The sequence below is a fragment of the Leptinotarsa decemlineata genome, unplaced genomic scaffold (genome assembly GCF_025532065.1).
Source record: "Leptinotarsa decemlineata unplaced genomic scaffold, Ldec_3_MD MMD2_tig00000090_RagTag_RagTag, whole genome shotgun sequence".
Classification (NCBI taxonomy): domain Eukaryota; kingdom Metazoa; phylum Arthropoda; class Insecta; order Coleoptera; family Chrysomelidae; genus Leptinotarsa; species Leptinotarsa decemlineata.
This window is the reverse complement of record NW_027412541.1, coordinates 3,629,191-3,645,485: the sequence shown is the minus strand read 5'-3', so window position 1 is coordinate 3,645,485 and position 16,295 is coordinate 3,629,191. Positions and strand designations below refer to the sequence as shown.

General features: G+C 32.1%; 1 protein-coding gene across 3 annotated transcripts in view; it reads left to right on the top strand.

Moving 5' to 3' along the window:
- Nucleotides 1-16,295, top strand: part of obe (activating signal cointegrator 1 complex subunit obelus) — a 63,749-nt gene that overhangs the window by 25,656 nt on the left and 21,798 nt on the right. For all 3 annotated transcript variants that reach the window (XM_074172370.1, XM_074172369.1, XM_074172371.1), the window contains 9 exons: nt 1,400-1,586; nt 1,675-1,799; nt 1,853-2,077; nt 2,151-2,270; nt 2,324-2,575; nt 3,477-3,650; nt 3,777-4,359; nt 8,147-8,436; nt 15,769-16,164. In XM_074172370.1, coding sequence (XP_074028471.1) covers nt 1,400-1,586; nt 1,675-1,799; nt 1,853-2,077; nt 2,151-2,270; nt 2,324-2,575; nt 3,477-3,650; nt 3,777-4,359; nt 8,147-8,436; nt 15,769-16,164 — 2,352 coding nt within the window. The remainder of the gene's footprint in view (nt 1-1,399; nt 1,587-1,674; nt 1,800-1,852; nt 2,078-2,150; nt 2,271-2,323; nt 2,576-3,476; nt 3,651-3,776; nt 4,360-8,146; nt 8,437-15,768; nt 16,165-16,295) is intronic.

Below are 16,295 nucleotides of genomic sequence, written 5' to 3'. Positions count from 1 at the left end.
ATCAATTCAGCCGAAGTACTGTCGGATATTGATTTGGAGATGGGGTGGTACTCCATCTAGCTAAAATAATATCAAATTCACTGGAAATTGTGGGGTTGCTCAGAATATGAGTTTGTCAAAGTTGGCATGATATTATTTTGGAACACTACTAAAAATTATAGCCATTCAAATTATCGCCAGTAAAAAAGATACCTATGATGTGATCTCTAACAATTCCTGACCAAATGATAACCTTTTCAGGATATTGCGTACATTTGGGGGTATTCCTTAAACCAATAGTGGCAATTCTGACTATTGGCGTGACAGTGAAGTGTAAAGGTGCACTCACCAGAAAACATCCAATTAGATCATATTATTACAGTTAGAACAATGAAAGAATGTACTTGCGTCATTAATTTCTGAATCCGATTTAAGTCAAAAAAGTAATAAATATGAAACGATATGGTTACTGACCTGAAAAATCTAACATTTTAGTGAAGAATTACTTTTATTTTTGAAATTCACTGATAGTAAGAATCCCATTTTACCATTTTGGGTCAATTTCATAAAATTTAATAACGATTCCTTCATTCTCTAAAAATATACCAAATCATCTGGAGAATAATTCATTCAGGCCAGTCTCAACTCCCTACACTGTAGGTTAATGGACTGGCACATATCAGAAAACAACTACTCCCCTGGTTAATACCACGAAGGGCGTTGTATTATATCCGACAGGTGTCAGTACAGGATTTTTCACTGAAGTTATTCCTGCACATGCTGTTGGCGATACAACTGCCGCAATATATTTTCAATTATTGGAACACACTTGCAGACTGGTTTCGGGCTGTTTGGCCACTCGTCAGTGCAAGGTAGTGTCTATCATCAACATAAAGTCGGTGAATTCCGATAATTGAAAATCGAATTCCTTCAGAGTATCATTCCTCGAACTAGACTGAAGCGGACAACAAACAACAGGTTTGTCATCGCCCCATCTGCCTGTGAACGAGGTAACCAACCGCATATCCGAAATTTGACCAATTCCTCGTATAATAAAAAAACTTTCACATATAGTCATTGGGCATACTTGAAGACTGGCTATAAATCAAATCATCTGAAGGAACAACTCGTTAGATTGAAAATCTATTGCGCAGTCGTGTCGCCAACAGCATATGCAGGAATAACTTCAGTGAAGAATCCTGCACTGACACCTATCGGATATAATCCAACGCCCTTCGTGGTATTAGCCAGGGGAGTAGTTGTTTTCTGATAGGTGTCAGTCCATTAACCTACACTGTAAGGAGTTGAGACTGGCCTGAACGAATTGTTACTAGGAATATATTAGTGTATAGAAAAAAAATGTAAATTTACAACTTTTAGTTCATAAAAATTCTAGAACTGCAGATATTAAATGTTTTAGGCCATGGTGTTTGTCACCTCCAGAAATGCCACTGCAGCAGTGGCCAAAAAACTTATAGAAATTGCTCAAGTAAAAGGAACTTTGCCTTTGTTTGAACCAGAAAAATCTGTGAAAGTAATGAGATCTGGCTTTAAAAGTGGTGATTTGGGCTTTCTTGTTCCACAAGGATTTGGTATTCATCATGCAGGTATGAAGTTCATTCTTGAATATTTCACTAATAAGCTATTTCTAGTAGATGTACTCTTCTATATCTTTAAAATGTGTAATTGTTTCAGGTATGGTGAGATCAGACAGACTTGAAGTTGAAAGGCTTTTTAGAGTTGGCGATCTGAAAGTCATTGTTTGTACCACTACTTTGGCTTGGGGGGTAAATTTGCCGGCTCATGCAGTAATCATAAGAGTAAAATTGAGATTATTTTGTTGACTAATTTGTTCAAGTTCCGCTGGTTTTAGGGTACACTTCATTACGACGCAACAAAATCAACATTTGTTGATATGGATATGTTAGATGTTCAACAAATATTTGGTAGAGCAGGTCGACCTCAATATGACACTTCTGGACATGGCATTATAATAACTTCAATGACAAATATGTCTAAGTACATGGGATTGATGTTGTCACAAACTCCCATTGAGAGTCAGTTTCTCAATTGCATTCCTGATAATTTGAATGCTGAGGTAAGCATTCTCAATCAGTACTAGAAAAATTGCCTCCTGAAAAAAAAATTCAATATTTTCCAATTTTTTTCAGGTTGTACTTGGAACAGTTTCCAATGTTAAAGAAGCAATGGAATGGCTGGCCAATACATTTTTATTTGTTCGTATAAAAAAAAATCCCCTGGTATACGGATTAACTTACAATGAAATTTGGGTAATTTAATCTCATAGGAAAGTAAAATATTCTATTTACTTTGGTCATTTCAGGACATAAATCAGTTCAACCAATTTTTACAACTTCAACTAGATACTGCTGCAAATACCTTGGAAAAATCGCAGTTGATAAGATTTGACAGAACACTTGGTGAACTGCGTCCTACAAATTTTGGTAGAATCGCCAGTTTTTATTACATATCACATAGGACAATGGAGATGTTTTATGAAAAATTTGACAGGTATATTTCAGAGTCCGGAATTATACAACTCATAAGTCAAGCCTCAGAATTTGCTCAAATACAGGTAAGTAATTCCCAGATCTTTAATTAGACGAAGGTTCATCAAGTTATTGTTTTAAATAAAAGACAGATAGTCGAATATCCTAGATAGGTGTTTCAGATGGCAAGAAATACAGGAGAACATTCCAAGTTTTTTCACAGTTACGAGTATCTGTGAAAAAAGGTCAAAGATATAAAACAACTTTATTCAATTCAGATAACAATGACTGTACTATGCAAAAGCTGTCAGATATCAAGGAGAAAATTTATCATATTAGGACAATACAACTTGAATATTTGTCTTTTTCTGATTGTTCTTAGTTTTTGATAATGGAAAGTGATTCAATATCAGGAATTTTCTTTATATCATTGAAAATTAAAGAGATGAGAACAAATTATTTTGGACGTTCTACTTCTCAAATAATATATGAAATAAATGAATAAATATTCTAAAGAAAGAAAGAAAAAATAGTGAATACTGTTTGAAAAATTATGTGGTTGTAGGACATACATTAAAGTTTATTTAAAATCCAATCCAGAAAAGCCTTTGACACGATTAGTTTTTACTGTAAGTCAGAAGTCACTTTGTCATTTAGTACTCCAAATGTTTGTATGGAAATTGAAACAGCAGAAAATGATGATTTGTTCAACTGAGTATTTACATTTCAGTCAAATTAATTACAGTGATGAAAAAAAATCAATATAGGAAAAGAATGAGAAACTCTCAAAGAAAGGAAAAAATATCAAAACTCTTGCGAAAATGGGTAGATTATACATAAATGGAAAAAAAGTACACCAAAAACAACGACTTTTAATTATATAATTTCTAATTAATTAACTAATTTCTTTTAAAATTATTCCTTTTCCTAAAATATCTGTAAGACTAAGAGATTATTCATACCTTATACTACCATTTGTTATTTCAGGTACGAATGGATGAAATGCACGAGTTAGACAGGTTGAGAGAATATAATGAGTATGACATTAATTTAGATTTTACCCATAATGTTTCCAAAGTAATAATTTTATTGCAAGCCAATATCAGTAGAGCGCCAATAATGGTTTCTTCTTTAATATCTGACACCAACTTCATCATGCAGGTTAGTAAAATGAGTATGTTTGACAAGTGACACTTGAGTTGAAGAATTATTTCAAAAAACTTCAACATAATTGTATATGAGGCTTAATTATAATAAAGTTTGTTTTCTCATTGTTATTTCTTTCAGACAATAACCAGACTCGCTAGAGCTTTATTTGAGATAGCCAAAGATAAAGACTTTGCACTACAAGTATCTCGTACACTACTGATTGCTCAAATGCTAGAACAGCAACAGTGGTCTGAAACACATCCCCTACTGCAATTTAAAGAACTGTTGCCACATCTGAATTCTCATCGATCAATGGAAATCCTTAATATGCCGATGAGTGAGCTAAAAGAGCTCTCAGAACGTGAACTGGAATCTCTTTTTCGCAGTAAACATGTTGGTAATAAAGTGAAGCATTACTGTCAAATTTTTCCTTGTGTCGAAGTTGACTTTATTGTAAAACCAATCACAGAAGGGGTTATAAGAGTGAAATTATTTATAACACCCAAGTTTAAGTGGGATCATAGTATTCACGGAGGGGCCCAACACTATTATGCATGGGTTGAGGATCCCCAGCATGATAGTATTTATCATATAGAGTCTTTTGTGGTGACTAAAAGAATGTGCATGAACGATGAGCCTATAGAGTTAGTACTGACAGTACCCTTAACGAAACCATTGTCATTGGAGTATTTCATCAAAGTAGTGAATAGTCAGTTCATGCGTAAGTATTTTTATTCTATTGATTACACAATTGTATAGTGGTTACGAAGTCTGCATTGGCCTATTAGTTATTTAATAATATTTTGAATAGGTGTTGAACGAATTATTTCCTCATTTTTTTGTTTTTGTTCAATGTCTCAAATAAGACTTGTTAAATTTCAGTGAATTAGATTGTTGATAGCCTTTAACTATTTCATCGATGTGCTTTTAAAGCTTTCTTCATAAAAAAAAATCTCTTCATGAATCATCATTCCTGAAAGTATAAGATAAGATAAGATAATATTTATTGACCAAAACGCGATACACTTGGTATATGTGGTAAGTCAGGGTATATATTTAAAATATGACATTATGAGGACCCCAAGTCAAATAATCAAATGAGTAGTACATTCAGTGAACTTACATCGCAGTGATAAGGCACACACAAAATAAGCAAAAATATATACATAATAACAATGTTAGACTAGGAATGCCAGACAAAACTTTAAATTAAAATGTATTTGAGTTGTTTGGGAGATCGTCGTTCAAGAAGTCCTGATAACTATAATAGCATTTCTGTATTAGAAGGTTTTTAATATTGTTGTGAAATTTTAGGTTACTCTTGACCTTTTTAAATTTATCTGGTATCTTATTGAAGCAGGTGATAGCATTGTACTGTGGAGATTTTTTGAAAAATGACATACGATGTTGAGGGATTTGCAATAGATGTCCATTTCTGGTATTGTAGTTATGGACAGTGGCGTTCTCTGTGAAGAGATTAGGGTTTTCCCTAGCAAACATTATGCATTTCAAGATAAAGATGCAAGGCGCTGTTAACATTTTTTTCTCAATAAAGATAGCACGGCAACTGTCCCTGTAGTTCATATTGAATATAAGTCTTATAATTCGTTTTTGGGCAACAAAAACTCTCATAAAATCATTTGCCCTCCCCCAGATCATAATATTAAAATTGATATGGGAGTATACCATAGCATAATAAATGCTGAGTAACACTGATTACCTTAATGTTGATTTCAGTTGCTTTATTGCATAGTATGCTTTATTTATTTTAGAACATGTATTGTCTACTTGTTTTACCCAGTTTAGATTAGAATCTAAATAGGTACCAAGAAATTTCGTCACCTGTACGTTTTCAATATCATATGTAACAGGAGCATTTAGAGTATCAGTCCTAAAGTGAAACTTCATCGATACTGATTTGGAGGTATTAAGGATAAGTTTGTTTCTTTGGCACCAAGCACTGAACTGGTCAACAATACTTTCAGATTTACAGTATATTACTCTGTAGTCTACTCGACCTTATAATTCAACATAATCAGTTGGGGACTTGCAACTGAGTGGACTAGAGTCTTCGTTCTCCAAAAACGCATAATAAGAATTATATATAATATGAAACCTTTTGATTCATGCCGAGAAATATTTAAACAAAAGGGATATTGACATTTCCCTGCATATACATTTCAAATATATTACTGTATATACATAATAATAAAAAAGATTGCTATGCTAGAAATGGTGACAGACACAGGTATGAAACAAGAAACAAAGATAACCTTCGCATCGAAAAATTCAACCACACATATTATACAAAATCACCACAACATACTGGACTTATACTATATAACTATATATCAAATAACGTAAAAGAATTATCGCACCCTCTCTTCAAGAAAAAAAATTAAAAAATGCTGACAATGAATTCTTTCTACAGCCTTGAAGAATTTGCGAACTATTGCAAAAATACCTAATTTATTTTAATACTTGTATGTAAGTATGTCCCTGTATGAATATTGTACTTTCAAAATAATTTATCGAGTTTCCAACTTTTTTAAATTCGTTTTGCTTAACATTAATATTGTGCTACTGAGTGTAATATGACTTGCCATATCCAAGCACAGCTTGGCTACAAATGGTTAATAAAGAATCTGAATTTTTAGGAATAGAAAAAAGTCTCACGGAGCTATATCTGGTGAATATAGAGGTTACATACTCACAGTATTGTTTTTAGCCAAAAATTCACGTGAAAGCCATGAGTTGTTTTTCCACAAATCCGGAATTTTTTCATTTATTTATTCATGTATACGGGCAATCTCCATAAGAAAAAAGAAATATACCTACAAACTCAGTAATACCTTAAAAACTAACTTAAACTTAATGTATGTATAAACATAGACATATATCAATGTAAATATATGAAATTTAAACAATATAAACTTAAAATTTACAGCCTAGCCGGTAAACTATTCAAATATATTGCTACACTGCGAATTGCTTCACACAAATTGATTTGAACTTGTTGGTAGTACTCCTCATTGACCGTTTGACCCCGTGGTAGGAATTCATTATGCACTCCGCCATTAAAATCGAAGAACACCTTCTAGTATGACTGCACTTATCGAGCCTTGTTCGGTCTTGGAAAGTCAGAATGCCTCCACTTTGTCGGTTAAACCTCAGTTTCGATGTCATATCTATAAACGCATGTTTCGTCAGCTGTTATAACACGTTTCAGTAATTTTGCATCGTCATTAACTCCATTTCAAGACTTGAACAATTTCGAAATAAAAAGTAACTAATACATCAAGTCGAAGCAAGGTCAGGTACCTGTAATATGATCAGATTTCCTTTATTGCACATATGAAGAATTTTCATGTTTTCTTTATTTATTGTGTGATTTGTTTCTTGTAGAACTATGCAGCTCGCCCCCTTTTAAATTTGTGAACTTTGACATCTAGTTAAGGTAATCGTGATATATAATAGAAGATAATTAGTTATTGTAGCATTGGTATTGATTATTCAGGTAACATTTGCTATTTCAGGTACCCATTACAAGTACCTGTCCTTATCATTGTATATTTAAGTACTTGTCTTGACTTGATGTATTAGTATAATAAACTTGGTAGAAATTAGACAAACGTTTTTTTTTTAATTCTATATTCAATATAAATTTCTACTACTCTTTTTTCCACGTTTTCATTGGTTGTTGATGTACTAGGGCGTCCGGGGCTTTTGTCATTTCCTACGTTTTCACTTATACCACTCGTAAACTCTTGTTTTACTCATAGCAGAGCCACCATGGCTTTTGTTAACATTTTACACACTTTGATACACTTTATCCAGTGTTTTACGCAAAATTTTATACAAATTCTTTGATCTGTCTCAGACAAAGTAAAGGATGAACACTGCTGAAAATAAATTGATGGATGTAGCTGTTACTACGTGGTAGGAAATCATAATGAAGTAAAGAGAATTGTTTCAATTCTCTTTACTTCATTTGTACTTTACTTTATTTGTAACTAACGTTACTGCAGTTTCGTCCTAGAAGGACACTTTCAAACTTAATTTTGAAAATGAAAATGTTCTTATAGGACGAAACTGCAGTAACGTTAGTTACAAATAAAAGGAGTAAAAAACATAGAAAGTTTCAATTCTCATTTTTCACTACTTAAAATGTTATTATATTTCAGGGGCATGTATACGTACATAATAACCGTCATAATAAACGTGAAATTTAAAAATTCCCGTTATTTTCTGAACATACTTCGTATGGAAGAAATTCCAAAAATACACGGCCTTCAAACCTGAAAAATAGTGACACTGGGTACCCCATATAATATTAATATTTACATTTTTTTTCATTGTTTTGCTATAACAAATAGTGAATAATACAAAAACCCAATCATCTATATCAGGAAACCTATCAAATTGATCCTATGTTTGAATTGTTATCTTATAAATAATTATGAACTTTTGATACATATTATTACATACCTTTTACTTCTTTTTACTAGATTCGGAAACAGTTCAAGTGATAAATTTACAAGATCTCAAGCTCTTCACTAACGATTCCTTTCAGACGAAGATTTTGGATGTACAACCCTTGCCAAAAAGTGTCCTACGGAACAAATCATTTGAAGATCTTTATCCATTCACACATTTCAATGCTGTACAAAGCCAAGTCTTCCATTCCTGTTTTCACACTGATACCCCTCTGATACTTGGAGCACCAACAGGATCTGGAAAGACTATTGTAGCTGAGCTGTGTATTTTGAGACAATTCATAAATAATCCTGGTCTTAAAGTTAGTATATACTAGATTACTAGATGATTGGGGTGTGTGCGTACATGTGTATATGTACATATACAAACATACACACACACACACACACACACGTATATATACATATATATATATATATATATATATATATATATATATATATATATATATATATATATATATATATATATATATATATATATATATATATATATATATATATATATATATATATATATATATATGATGAGCTGTTTTCTCGGGTTTCGCTCCGTGTTCTGTGTATTTTCTCCCCATAAGGATTATTTTCACAACGTTTCGGCAAAGTCTCATTTGCCATCTTCTGGTGATGTCTGGTCTAGTTGAAAAAACCAGACATCACCAGAAGATGGCAAATGAGACTTTGCCGAAACGTTGTGAAAATAATCCTTATGGGGAGAAAATACACAGAACACGGAGCGAAACCCGAGAAAACAGCTCATCATACTTCATCCGTGAGAATCTTCGAGTTAACATATATATATATATATATATATATATATATATATATATATATATATATATATACATCCCGATATCAATATGGCATCCATACATTGAATGCGCTGATAGGGCGTCCATCATAATTTGAAGAATTTACCGAATATATTTCATGGTAAGTACTAGAAAACTGATTTCTGTAGGCTGGCATGACATTTTTACCACCATAAAAAAATTGAGTTCACTATTGATTCGATAGTAGAGCGTCCGTCCGTCAAACATTCATAAGAACTCCTCAGTATACACCATCATCAGACATCTGATTGATAATAGGGAGTCCAATAAGTATATTTTCATACATGAAATAGATTATTGGGAATCCTTACAACGTTGCCAATATTTACCGCATTAAATGTAGGCAGCAAGTGGGTTTTAATTTCTTCACATCTGTTTTTCAACAAGCGTTGTGCCAACGACAAATTGCGTATGGATTTCAGGTAGCCGGTATGTTGTTCATTTTTACATAGGTACCAAGTGATATTGACTGATCATGAAAAGTTTATTCCATAACGAAATTTTCAATATCATTCGATAATTTTTGTCTTGGTTGGCATATTTCCATTTTAACACTGTATGATATTTAAGCGAGCCGAATATAATGATAGGAGAAGTGAAACCGACACATGCATGGTGTGATTATTGAAAGTTCAACTTTAATTACAAAAAGTTCATTGTATATTTCCATTAGAAAACAGCAAGAATTCAAAGTATTCAAACTAGTTGAAGACGCCAAAATGACAGACGATAGGATAAATAATATGAATTACCAAAGAATGTAAATATTCACGGCCGTAGATGACAGTGTAAAATCTGTTTTCAGCGTTTGCGTGGTTTGCAGGTTTTTATGCCTGACGTTTCGTCTACTACTGCGGTATACATTATCAGAGGCGATGTGGTAACGGTTGCAAAGCCCGAGTTCGTGGTCGAGTTGTTGTTCCCGTTAACTGAGTTATTGAGCATTGAAAAATTTGGTTGTTGAAAATTGGACGTGCCTGAGTGTTTTGTTGAGCACAGTCATATTTACTCAGTGTCATATTTATTCCATTTGGCTGATACACACTACACAGGATAGCCATCTAGAAGGCATCAAGACCTGTCAAGATTCATTTCCGTGTATGGTATACGATTTTTCGAGTCATGCATTTTTCAATATTTCTTTAAGGACTGACCTAAATATTTTTTAATTTTTTCTAGAGTTTTTCGTTTTTAATACGCTTTTATTAGGTCGACCTGTATGTATGTATGTAACTATGTAGTCAAATCTAAGAAAACTAATTTAACCATCTTTTAAAGATCGTAGCGTTATGAAAATTGGCAGTTTTATGTGATTTTGATGACAATATGGTAGGTACTCTGGAGCTGATCTGATGATGGAGCCGGAAGATAGGCACTAGGATTCCATGATGAAATATCGTATCATAGTCGTGTTTGGTCTTGTAATGAACGTGAATCTCTTTTTATCAATGTGCTCCACAAGATCACATTATAAAAGTTCAAAAACATTATATTTTGTTCATTATGATTTTTTTTAGTAACATAACATATTGTTTTAATTTTTCTATATATTTATCATTATATCCTGTTTCTGTATCAAATAAAGACATTCGGTAAGTTGAACAAACTGTTTTAGCGCAATTTGTTTATAAATTGTGTATGACCGTATGGGAATTCAAAAAATTTTTATCTTCATAATATGATATTCAGAAAAAAATACGATTTTTAATTGTTTATGAACGTTTTTTTATATATCTCGAATGTTCAAATGATTATTCGGAGAATGTTTTCTATTTTGAAAATCATAATTGACATTTCTCTACAAATTGACAGAAACATTTTTCATAATTAATTTTATCATTTATTACCAAAACAATTTATTATTAACGCATTCTTAACCGTCAGAGTTAGTATCTGAGTTTGATACGTAGAATGCCTGGATCAGTTTTCGATATACTGGATGGTTAGTATTTTGTTGATCAACAATCATGCCGTACTCGAAGTTGAAATTGTCATCATCCCAACAACATCGGATGCACTCATCACTGTTTTTCTACTGCTTTAAGTTTTACTGCAGTTAGATACCTATTATGCAACTACAATGAACTAGTTTCAGTAATTCTAAACCTGCCAATGATTCTGGTGTTTTCATGGACAAAAAGAGAGTCTCAATTTTTTCTCATCCCCAATCTGTAGCTGTTGTAAGATTGTTCAGCTATGTTCGAACTTGACTAGTCTGATCAAGAAGTGCTTTTTTCTTCTTCAGCAGTCTCCGAAAATTATGGTTGAGGTGTCATTCGATTCGGAATAGCGTCTAGAAAGTTTTTGGGAACGGACAACTTTCGGAAATGAAAATAGCAAAAGTTATAAACAATTTAGTGAAAAATAAAAAACGGGTTTAGTTATTTCAAAACTAATTGAGATTTTCAAATTCGAAAATAGGAAGAAATTTTCTATAATAAAGTCTTAACTCCCGGAACTGTATGACCAATATTTATAATTTTCCCGAAGCCCTGAAAATGAGATCGTAATCGGATGTTTGGCCGCCGTGAACCGTGCCTGTTTGGGCCGTTTTTACAAAAAAAAAATTTGGCATATAAAATTTATAAATCAAGGAATGAAAGAATTCAGGCAGATACTCAAATGCTAAATTAACAATAATCTGTCGGTGAAAATGTTTATTGCAATTATTCGATTTATTACGCTATTGTTAATATTTTTATTTTCACCACTAGTTGACAATTTTTTTTTAAATGTTTTTAAATGTTTTCAATTATTTGGAACAAAAAAAAATTAAAATTTTTAAAATTTTTCATTGTTTTATAAATAAACAATTTGTAATAAACAAATGAATTTTTTCATTTCATTTTTGTTCTTGTTGCAATTAATGAATGAAAAACAACCCTGTATTTTTTTTTAATTTTTTTAATTTTTTATCGAATTTTATAAATTTTGGCGCTCTATAATCAATCTATTTTTTCATCATTTAAATTATTATATTCATTAAACTAATGGAGATACAATGAAAAATCGCTAGACTCATTTTTTCTCCATTAATAAAAGAATATATTCAGCTGAAGTTTGATTTTTTTTATAAAATTATTCATTCGAATTATTCTAATTTTTTACAAATTTTTTTTTTGAAATATTGACAATTAGTGGTAAAAAAATTGTAAATTAACAAATGCGGTTTTTTGCATTGCACACAATTTTTTAAGAAACGCTATTTTTTTTTAATCATAATTTTTATTAAAGATTAGGATCCAAAATAAATTCAAATATGTTATAAACGCATTTGTTTATAACAAATTTTTAAACAATAGGTGATGGAAAAAATATTTTTATGTAGCTTCTGATTTGAAAAAAAAATATACTAATAATAATAATCAAAAAAAATTGTTCTTCGATTATTTAATAAACTTTTTAATTCAAAAATGCAGTAAATGGTTAATAAATAACTGAAAAATAATAATTTTTCAATATTTTGGAAGTAAATCAATTCCTAACCGTTATAATCATAACTCTATGGAAGGAAAAAAATTCCACACTTTTAGTTTGAAAAATATCACACTTGCAATAATGATAATCGAGTGATAAAAAATTGTTAATTAACAATAGCATAATAAATCTAATAATTGCATTAAAATTTTTTTACCGACAGATTACTGTTAATTTATCTTTTGAGTATATGACTGAATTTTTTCATTCCTCAATTTATATATTTTATATGCTATAAATTTTTTTTGTAAAATTAACCTAAACACGCACGGCCTACACGCGGCTAAACACCCGATTTAGAGCTCTATTTCAGAGCTCCGGGAAAATTATAAATATTGGTCCTACAGTTCCGGTAGTCAGGACTTTTCGATAGGAAATTTCTTCCTCTTTTCGAATTTTTTTTTTTCGATTTTGAAAATTCCAATTAGTTTTTGAGATATTTCCAAAAAACTGGACCCATTTTTTATTTTTCACTAAATTGTTTATAACTTTCGCAATTTTCATTTCCGAAAGTCATTCCGAAACATTGGCAAATGTTTCTCTGAAAATAGCTCAGCATTCTTGGATTATTCTTTCCTTCAGTGGCTTTATTGAATCAGATTGCGTCGTCTTTAAAACAACCTATTTTAAGTAAGTGGCCCAGAGGAAAAAATCTAGAGGAGATAGGTCCAGGGATGTGAGAGGCCATTCAGTAGAATCTCTTCTTCCAATACATTGATCAGCATAATTATTATCTAACCATTGAATAACTGGAACTACAAAATAATAAGGTTCCCCATTCTGTTGAAAATGTAATACATTTTCTTTCAAAGATAAATTGCCGTGTATGTCTCTGTGATTCTCTAATTCATGAACTATCCGAGGTTCGATAGATCTTTCTAGCATGTGATCATACATTTCGCCATTTACATTTTCTTCTATATACAGTGTGTAACAACGAAAACCTAACAGAGCCGTTTTTGAATATAAAAAGTAAGATTTTCAAAAAAGCTCGGACACGTCGATTTCTAATTGAAGGGGGACACCTTTCAGACTAATCAGATTTTTTGTAGTACGCACCCCCTCAGAGAGGTGCGTCCGACGACCTTTATTTAGATGGGGAAAGTAGGTCGAGTGGCACCTTGTTTTAAACGTCTTTCGAATACCTTCACAACTCTGTTAAAAGAAAATTTTTGTAACGATTAGTTTTCGAGATAATTTGAAGTTAAAATTGCCATGTTGATAATACATTAGACAGACCACTCGGTAACTTGTATGCCTAAATAAAAAAATTTTTAAGCAGTTCTTCTTATCAATTTTTTGTTAAATAACAACGTTCGATTGTTTTGTTGAAACGGGTCGTGTATTGTTATTTGTTTAAACATTTCTTTCACTACTGCCGAAAGGGTTTCAGTTATTGCTTCATTTTTTGGCAACGACCAAAATGCTAATAAAACATCAATTTTATTTAACGAGCAAAAACCTGGTAAACACCTAAGCAGAAATCACGTTCTGGATTTGGTCACAAAATTCAGGGAGACAGGTTCGGTTTTAAATGAAAAAAGTGATCTTCAGAGAAGGGTAGTGAATGACGATAATGCGATTGTAGTGTTTGGTCAAGTCATCGCCAATCCCAGGTTAGGTACCAGAGGTTTATCCGCAATGGCAGGAATAAGCCATATGATCGCATGGAGAATCCTTAAAAACCACAAATACCATCCTTACAAAATTAAACTTGTTCGTGAACTCAATGAGGATGATTTTGACCGAAGACAGGAGTTTTGTGAGGGCATGAGTGAAATATTAATGCAAAATCCCGAACTGCTTTATAACATCTGTTATTCGGACGAAAGCTCATTTTATTCAAATGGTTGCGTGAACCGTTACAATTGCCGTTATTGGTCGGATGAAAACCCAAGACAATACGCAGAAATACATACCCAACATCCCCAAAAGTTGAATATCTGGGCCGGAATATTAGGCAATCATATTATAGGTTCATTTTTCATTGATGGAAATTCAACCGGTGATTCTTATTAACAACTTCTTGAAGAGGCAATTCAACCTTCATAAGTAGGTGCCACTCAATTTACCTAAAATGTAATGGTGGTAACCAACCCCATCCCCCGGAGAAATCTCCTCGTAATAAACAAATAATTCGACATCAAATGGACACGTATTAGCAGGTTGTCATAAAAAGCAAAAATTTATTTTTTTTATGAGAGTTCTGAACGTAACTTGCACCTTAAAAACAATTTGATTTATTTTAAAAAGAGTTGAACTCAATGCAAATACCTTTAAAACTTCAAATTATCTCGAAAACTAATCGTCACAAAAATTTTCTGTTGACAGAGTAGTAAAGGTATTCGAAAGACCTCTAAAACAAGGTGCCACTCTCCTTCCCTATCTATCCCTATCTATTATCGAGACGAATAAAAAAAAATAGAAGAGGCGTAAAATATTCAAGTCTTAATATTAATGCTACGATGGTAAAAATCATGTTTTTGAAAATTTACTAAATTAATAATAGAAAATAAAATTTATTCTGAATGAATTCTTTTATTTGATGAACCAAAACTTACTGCATCGAATGTAGCTTTGAAGAGTACCATTGAAGAGCATATCTTAAGAGCTTTCAGATAATGTATCACAAGTAGGTGGTTGCCTTTCAAAAATATGAAGTTGTGGTGGCTGGGGGCAAGGGTGTGAGAGAAAAAACAAGTTAGTCATCACATCATTTGTTTCTCCCTTTGTATTATGAAAGTTGTTTTCAGCGATTTCTTATATTTTATTTGGTTGCTCAGAGATAGACCTTGTAAGTTTTCAAATTGTCACCCTGTGTATGAAACCGGCGCCGACCTACAAACATACCAAATCAACGATATTTCTAACAAATCATTGAGACTTCCCTCTCGCAAAAACTATTGCATTGTTGTCAGTTATATGGACGCCTCATAATCGCTCACATGTATGAAAAATATACGGCACAAGTATACGCGTACCTCCCGAGCGCCACCAAAATAAAAAAGACTCAACTAGAATATACGCCAATACATATAATTTTGACAATGAAATTGATAAATAGGCGCCCATCTGAAATTTTGTCAGATGGAAGATAGGGAACCTCTGAACTGCCTGGCATGGTGAAACAATTCGGCGTCCATATATGGACGCCTCATTGAAACCGGACGCCCGATTGATAGAAAATTGTAAATGTACGGAAGCTCTATTGATAGTTGGATATATATATATATATATATATATATATATATATATATATATATATATATATATATTCATATATAATTCTTTTGGTTGAGGTTAATTCAGATTTGTATATAGGTAGTATACATTGCGCCCATGAAAGCACTTGTAAGAGAGCGTGTCATAGATTGGACCAAAAAATTCTCAAAAATATCCAAGAAAGTTGTGGAGGTTACTGGCGATATAACACCACGTTCAGAAATTATACGTTATGCAAATATTATTATAACAACCCCTGAAAAATGGGATGCGATGAGTAGAAACTGGGCAGAAAAAGATTTCGTTAAAGATGTGGGGTTAATAGTCATTGATGAAATACATTTATTAGGAGAAGATCGAGGACCAGTGTTAGAAGTAATTGTCTCAAGGATGAATTGCATTAATATGAAAACAAAAAAATCAGTCAGGATCATTGGGTTATCAACTGCTATGGCCAATCCAGGAGATTTGGCTTACTGGTTGAATGCTGATAAGGTAAGTTTGATTATTATTGATGACATAATGTACTTTAGTGTATTAGTTCTACTTGTAGTAGAAAATTACAATAATTACAGAAATATACAAAAGGTGTACATATAAAATTTTGAATATATAACTGAAATAAA